Source organism: Parasteatoda tepidariorum, chromosome 4, assembly GCF_043381705.1.
Source record: "Parasteatoda tepidariorum isolate YZ-2023 chromosome 4, CAS_Ptep_4.0, whole genome shotgun sequence".
Lineage (NCBI taxonomy): Eukaryota > Metazoa > Arthropoda > Arachnida > Araneae > Theridiidae > Parasteatoda > Parasteatoda tepidariorum.
The window spans coordinates 61,178,370-61,186,776 of NC_092207.1; the positions used below are offsets into that span (position 1 = coordinate 61,178,370).

An 8,407-nucleotide genomic window follows, 5' to 3' on the forward strand; every position below is an offset into this window, starting at 1 on the left:
ATATATATTATCAATCTAAAATAATATTTCATTTTTGAATGAAAAATATAACTAATATGATTTATAAATTTTCGGCATTAAATAGATAAATTTACTTCAAATGCCTCTTAAAATAGCTCATGGATTATTCACTTAAAGTTGTAATACTATTAACTACACAAAATAGAAATTAACTTCGTCTGAAACTAGACCTCAAAAGAATGCATGAGTGCTTAAGACGAAATAATGTTACAACCCATTGACACACCCACTCTCTTCACCAAACATCACGCCCACAAAACTCATTAACTTTACTGAAAGGAGTCCTAGTATTAAAAGATAAAACCTAAAGTTATTTATAACATAATGAGAGCTGTTTATAAATAAACAAAAGATAGCTCACTAGGTTTTATTTCTATTTGAAAGCTCTGGCTTTAGTTTGGACTTACAATGTATTTTATCTTTGCACGCACTATTAAATTAGATAAATAAGATAATTGAGATAAAATAGTATATAACGTTGAATTATTACATTTTAATAAAGAAACATAATTTTTTTTCTTAGAAAACCAAAACACAATGAAATTGTACTTTTTATTCGAAACATAAGTTTCCATTCTTTCGAGGGAAAAAACATATTACAATCACGAGGCAAATTATTATTTAAAAACATAAAAAAATACATTAAATTATATATTTGAGGACTGTTTTTTAAGTAAGGGCTGTTTTGTTGTGTACACTAATAGGTGTCGTGTGCGTCGCAACGATTGCTTATATCATGTCCCGGCATTCCTTGGGAACAACTGTCAGTTACAGCTGTGTAGGCAACCTGTACTGTCAGTTCTATGTCTTTAAAATGTTCAAGTTCAATATATCGCTCGCCGCGTATGAGGTACTGTCAGTGATACGTTTTTAGTCGTAAAAAACTTGTCTGCTGTAAACATTCATCGACAGATTTGTGAAACTTACAAAGCTTCCTATTGGCATGATGACAGGAAAATTTGCTACTCCATGATTCTCTCCACAGATCAGTCCCGAGTCTTATTGGACTCTTTAGGCTGGGAAGTTTTGGACCTCCTCACAATACATCCCAGACCATGAACTAAGAGATTTTCATCTTTTCCGTTGTTTCAAACATCATTTTGGCGACAACCAGTACAACAATGATCACGTAGACGTAAAAACGGCCATGATCTCTTGGTTATCGGAGCAGGCGACAAGTTACTATGGAGTGGGTATTTTAAATCTAGTTATAAGGCATGATGAGTGTTAAAGCAAAACTATTTTGAAAAAAAAAAAGAGAAACATTTGTAGATTCAAAAAATAAATTTGCTTCTTGAAAATTTTCATTCGTTTGGTTTTTATTTTCAAACTGCCCTCACTTAAAAAACAGCCCTCGTATATATGACTTACTGTTTCTTATGATGGCACCTTCTTTCGCTCATTTGAACTTATTACTACCTCTACGACTACCTTTTTAATAAATTTAAAAAAAAAATAACCACTATGATTAAAATAAAATTACATATAGTTAAAACTACTGAAACTACTACTTTTTGTGGTTTAATAGAGGGTGATTATAAAATACTTTGCCAACATATATCCCTCCGGAGAGCATACCATTTGAGTGAACAGAATAATATTTTGTTCTTATGTAGGGTAAACCAACCAGTGAAGGAACACTACCCAGTGAAGGAACATTTCATATATATTGATTAAAAATAAGAATTTGAAAGTTTTTCTTTAGANATTTGAGTGAACAGAATAATATTTGGTTCTTATGTATTATAATAATTGTGCTCCAGATGACGTTACAAACTATTACGTAATTTACAGTTACATTGAGAAAATTTCGAAATTTTCAATTGCCAACACCCACTTCTTTCGTCGAATCCTGGAAATAAAAAAACACTTAAAATGGAGTTGGAAAAGTATTTTATAAAGCAAGAATTTGCAACGTTGAACTTTTGCCATAGTCCCTATTTTTCATGACCGCTACCGAGAGAAGAGTGTGAAAAAGTCTTGATAAACAGAAAAGAAACTATGGGCATGCCAGAAATTTGAGGACATATCAAAAAATTTTAAAATATAAAATGATCATTTTTTTTTTCTGTTTTTGAAGGCTTTTACCACACTCTTTTCTCGCATTCGTTAAAAAACCATTTACGTTTTAAAAATACGATTTCTAATTTTTGATACTGTAAAGAATTTGTTTCAATAAAAAAAGAGGATGCTGTTATTTGGGGATTTTACTGCTACCGTGAGAGCTGCGCAATCCTTAAGGGCAGATATTATTTTGTTTCATAACCGTCATTGAAAAGCCAACCCAATTTCGGGCTGCTAATATTCAACTCCGTAGCTTTGTAATTTTGAACCCAATCCAGAAGAGAAAGGAATTCCTTGATCAAGGGAAAAATTTGCCTTTGTAGAGGACTTTTTTTATTTTGTTATACGCTTTGTTTTGTTTTTTGTAACTAACTCGTATTTGCGTTACCTCCCACGGTTAGCCTGACGACAAGAGGACTCTAACCCATTATTCGTCTACCACTGAGGATATTTCATGTCAGTACTGTGGTCGGTGCGAGCTAGATGCGGAATTCGTATTGACTAGCTATCGCTGGGATTCGAACCCGGTTTACCTCATTGGAAGGTGAACGCTCTGTCCCCTGAGCCACCACGGCTTAAGCATATATAATACAGATTCCGCCCACTCTAACGGTATGCTCTCCAGAGGGTAATATGTGGCAAAGTTATTTTATAATCGCCGTATAAAGTAATTGGAAGAAAGGATTTAAAATTTATTTTAATACAATTAGGGCAGTTCTCGGGCCATAAAAAAGGCTGAATACGGGAATATTTAGGAAACAGCTGGGAATTGTTTTAAAAATTGCGGTTTGGGAGAAATATGAATATTTGAAGAGTTGAGTCACTCTGAGATGAGCTTTAGGCGCCATCTTGAATTTAAGAAGGGGAAAAAAGAGTTCAACAGGAGAAAAACTATGTTATTTGTTTCCTATGTAATTTTCTTTATTTTTTTATTTTTATTTATTTATTTATTTTGTATAGAATCATATATCTTAGAAATTAAGTCGATAGGAGTAACTAGTTCAAATTTAGAAATTTAGTAAATATGAAATATAAAACAGCTTACAGCTTTTGATTATACCTATATTTAAATTTGATATTGTACCGATAAAATGCGGTATTTTTTCCCTGTATATATTTTTATTCTTAATAAGATAAGATGAAAACAAAGTCCATAAAACTAATTGTTTGAAAGTTATAGGAGTTATAAAGGTTTCTTGTATAAAAAGTGGAAATGAAAAAATATATTTTATAAATGTGACATTTTCACACACTCTAAATTGTTTGTCATATTGACTTGGATTTTATCTCATTCAATTCAACGTAAAAAATACATAGGAACCAATACTTTTACTCTTATTATTTATGTAGTAATATCTGACCTAGTATAACCTCGTAGGTACATAAGTTCAAAATCTTCAACAATTTTTGAACTATAAGATTTATCGATTTTGTTTTGGTCCATCTCGATTATTAAAGAACAGTAAACAGGAAATAATATTTACTTATCGTGATTGGTATTTTCAATATAAAAATACACTCTATAACAAAAAAATTGACGCACCAAGAAGGAGTTGTCCGATTGAAACGAAAATTGGTGGATAGGAAGACAATGTACAGAATAGTAAATGATTAAAATTTCAGAACAATTGAATAATTTATTGCAGAGTTACAGTAACAAGTTCAATAAGGTGTTGACCCGCCTCTAGCCTGGATACAAGCTGCCACACGGCGTGGCATAGACCGATAAAGCTCCCGGATGGTCTCTTGCGGTATTTCCTGCCAAATTCGATCCAATTGTCGAACGAGGTCATCAACATTCCGTGCCAGATGCAATCGCCTTCCCATCATATCCCAGACATGCTCGATGGGAGAGAGATCTGGTGATCTGGCAGGCCAAGGAAGAGTTTGACAAGCTTGCAGACAGTTCATAGCAACACGTGCCGTATGTGGTCTGGCATTGTCCTGCTGAAAAACCAGCCCAGGGCGCTGCAAAAGGAACGGTAACAAAACAGGTTTTAGGATGTCGTCGACGTACCACTGTGCAGTAAGTGTACCTCTAATGACGACCAAAGGGGTCCGGCTGTCAAAGGAAATGGCACCCCAGACCATAATGCCTTGTTGAGGGCTGGTGTGACGTGCAATAGTGAAGGCAGGAACCCCCCTCTTCCCTGTGCGTCTCCAAACACGTCTCCGATGATCGTCAGGACACAGTTGGAAGCGGGATTCGTCGCTAAAGACTGTTCAAAACATATCTGTTCAAAACATTCATGCATGCGAAATTTCAAAGCAATCGGGGGATTGCTTCTTGGTGCGTCGATTTTTTTGTTATAGAGTGTAGGTATAATCAAAAATTTCATTTTTTTTAAAACTTTTATCTTAATATCTTAATAAACCCTTTATAACTTCCAAAATATTAAGCCCATGGACGATTTTGGACTCCTTTGATTCAGTGAAAAAAAATAGTTAGGGAAAATATAGCAAAGTTTAGGTTTTTCCCTATTCCCTTTGTAAATTATGAATAGTAGTTAAAAATCTTTTCGGAAGAGGGGGAAATTTCCTGGTATCCTTATTTGTCCCTAACTATAACCTTTTAAAAAAATACCAGATTTACCCTAATTATTCAACTACTTAGAATCTTGCCTAATTAACTTTGTTACATCTTTACTTTTGTTATACATTGAGTCTTTGTTATAGTTCTTTGTTATGGTTACATTATACATTTCGTTTTTCTTAAAGTCCACTGGGAAATTAACTTTTTTTAATTCTTAAAATTACTGATCACATAACTATCAAAAGTTTTCTACTTAACTATTCAGTTATTTGCATTGCATCAAAGATAAATGCTAAAAATTTTGAAAAATATTAGCTATTTATACGTGTTATTTCCTTACATGGAAAGATGTAAAGATATTTTTCCATATGCGAATATTTTTAATCGTTCATAATTGGAAATATAAGCAGTTTATATTATACATTTATTTATTACTATGTATTATATTAATATGTATTATTTCCCAGAAAGACTTATATTTATTCTAGTGTATAGCTATATTTTTGATGATAATATATTTAAAATAAGAAAGTTATAATTTTTTAAAGAAAACTAACTCTTGTACACAAAGTGTTAAAGCCAATTATTACATTCATTGTAGAAATATGATACTTTTTAAAAAAAATATCTTTCTACAATAAGTCAAAGCATTTAAATAATTCTAATAATGCTTCAAATAGCATAAAAGAATAAAATTCTTCTATTTTTAAAGATTAATTTGCTGACATATTCATTTAGAAATTAATATTAATTTTTAACATTTTGTCAGTTTTAATTAAATATAAGCTCTCATAATAGCTTCATATTATCCGTATCACATTTTGTTGTTGTATCAAATTTCATGAGGCTCTTGTTTATAAAATTTGGCTTCTTTAAAAATAGTAACAACTTTATATTTCTTTTTTTGCTGTCAGAATAAAAAAATAAATAATTGCATCTTATTCTCACCTCTAGATTTGTGTTTGTAATACCAGAAACAAGTGTTATTGAACTTGATAAAATAGGCCTACCTTGGACAAATATCGCAACCTTGTTGCATAAATGCTCCAAGTGAAAACCAAAGACTGTTGTAGAGTGAAAAATCATTGGCAACTGAAGGACCAACTAAAGAATCTTCCAATCGCCACTCATGTGGTGAGAAGCGACTCACCAAAAACAAAACAACTGAGACTCCAACATATGCAAAGATGATACACATCCAGATTTCTTTTGAGAGAGGATTCATGAAAGAAAATACTCCCGGTTTCTTCTTCATTGGTTTCTTTATCATAATACTTATACCAAGAGACATAAATGGTTTTGTAAAATCTATAACACGTTCTCTTGCTGAAGTTATGGTTAAAGGTGCAATGGCCATATCAGCTTCCTAAAAGAAAACAAGTAAAAAGGTTAGTTTCATTCTGCAAATTCTTCGATAATGTCAGTTAAAGCCTACGTATGAGTGCCTAAAATTTTATTTTCGCATATCGTATTGCTTGACGGTCTCATCTTAAAACTGCGTTTCAGGAGATGATACTCCAAAAACTATTCTTAACGTGTCATCAATACCCTTCACAAACGATCAATAACTGGTTGCGTGCTGCACTACAGATGTCTCTGATTCAATTTCTCGGCACCTCTCTCATGCCTGCACCACCATCTATTTATCAGAATTTTTTACTTAATTTACAATATGGTGGGAGGAAGGAAGAAATATCTCTGAAGCATAATGCCTCAAACAATGAAGTCTTTCAGTATTTTGTTATTATTTTTAAATTGATTTTCAAAATCTCTCAGCCATTTATGGGACACCCTGTGTATAAGATGTAAATTAAAGATGAAGTGCATTAAATCACAAATACTTTTCATTTTTCCATAATATCATTTTTATTCCATTAATATTTTGCTTCATTTTCATACTTAACATAGCGAACGCTATTTAAAGATGGAAAAAATGCAATTTGATGTTGCTTCGAATGAAGTGCCTTTCATTTGACAAGAGAATACCACTGGGGAGAAAGCGCGACTAAGCTCAGAACCCCATGAATAGATGACAATACCACCCACTCGTGAAGCTACTATTAAAATTTAGACTTATTTCTGATAAGGAAGGAAATTTTCTCTAGATCCATAAACCCATAATACTGCTTAGAGACCGACTGCAGGACTTGCGATTCTACTGATTTTAGGAGAATGTTTTGAGAAATTTTATCGACTTCAAAGATCGAACTCCGAACCGATGCTCTAACCACAGGGCTTCCACGTTAGCGTAACTCAACACTCATGAATAACTGTTATAAACTCACAAATATTACGAAAATAATACTTCATTCGCTAAAAAACATTATTTCGCATAACTAAAACACATTTGAAGAACATCTTAACTCCCATAAAAAAATTTGGATAGTCGAATTCCTTAAGTTTATTTCTTTTTATATTATATTACAACTCGTTTTGTTATAGTAATGAAATAGTGCATGGCATAGATTTTTTCCACAAATTAAACTTACTACTTTTTATGAAGTAATTTTTATCATAATTACTAATAGCAGTTGTTACCTGTGAAATTTTTAAAAATAATGCAAACATATTATGCCCTATTTCATTTGAACTTGTGTTTCTTTCACATCTCACGTGACTACTGATAAATAATTATGAGTGAATCAAAAATATAGTAAGATTTACTAATGTCACGACGTTGCCTCGTGACAATTCTCGCTGTAATCGTTTGTTAATTAAACAGTTGATTAAGATCCCGTGGTCTCATCTCGCAATCGAATTCCAAGGGTCAGTTGAACTTTCTAGAAATTTGTCACAAGATTATGTTTGATTTGTCGACCTTCGGATGCATGATAAGACCACTAGATCACGTTAAACCCCTTGAAATAAAATATATAAATAAACTCCAAAAAAAGAATACACAAAATTCCTTGCGACACGCATATAAGAGCAGCTATGGATAAGTGTGCTTCTCCTTATATATTTGGTAGAATGATTAAATAATAAATAAAATATAAACCTTTTAAGTTTCATTAAATACCCGTCACACTAACAAAAAGTTCATTTACATAAAAATATAAAATTAGAGTTTACAATATGCAATACATATATTTACTTTACTCAATATTCTTGAGATAGTATTCAGCAGCCTCAAATAACAAAAACAGAAATCCAATTTATTATTTCTTTGTTTTTCTTTTTCTTAATGGCAACTTATCTGTGATAATGTCAATCATCACAAGTTTATTCTCTCCTTAATATAATTTTGTTTTCTTAAATTTGATTCACTTTTGTTTTTTGAAAATTTGCTTTACTTTTGTCCTCTTAATTCTTAATTTCTTGTCTACGAACTTCATTAACGTTCAGTTTATAATTAATTCTGTTATCAATTTACAATGTATAACTTTAAATACTGCATATTTTTTTATTAATTAATTACTTTTACAGATTATTATTATGCTTTATATTTTAAATATGCAATATTAATTTATTTATAATTGTTTATTACTGCATGTTTCTCTTTTTCAGTCATGCTCTGCCTTAAGATTATATTCTTCAATCTTATTTTTCACGTTCTGTAACCTGATATCATGTTGGTCCCCTTTTCCTTTAGCTCCCATTTCTTAGCAGGTGACACTTGCGTGGGAGGAATAGGACCCTTTTGCTGCAGCTGGACTCTTGGACCATTCACTTTAAATTTTATGTCTTGTCCCCTTCACCTCGTGACACTTTCCTTTTTTTCTCACACGGTAGGTGAACTTTTAATTGCGTACTGGATGGATATCGTCATTTTTAACCTTTTTGACCTCG

General features: G+C 31.9%; 2 protein-coding genes across 3 annotated transcripts in view; one reads left to right on the forward strand and one right to left on the reverse strand.

Annotated features, from left to right (window-relative positions):
* The window catches only part of LOC107450606 (glutamate receptor 4), a 48,393-nt gene extending 42,413 nt beyond the window's left edge, over positions 1-5,980 (reverse strand). For both annotated transcript variants that reach the window (XM_043047533.2, XM_043047532.2), the window contains exon 1: positions 5,629-5,980. In XM_043047533.2, the coding sequence (XP_042903467.1) occupies positions 5,629-5,975 (347 nt within the window). In that variant the 5' untranslated portion in view covers positions 5,976-5,980. The remainder of the gene's footprint in view (positions 1-5,628) is intronic.
* LOC107447298 (uncharacterized) overlaps positions 1-8,407 on the forward strand; it is a 218,563-nt gene that overhangs the window by 179,335 nt on the left and 30,821 nt on the right. The gene's annotated exons all lie outside the window — the stretch shown is intronic.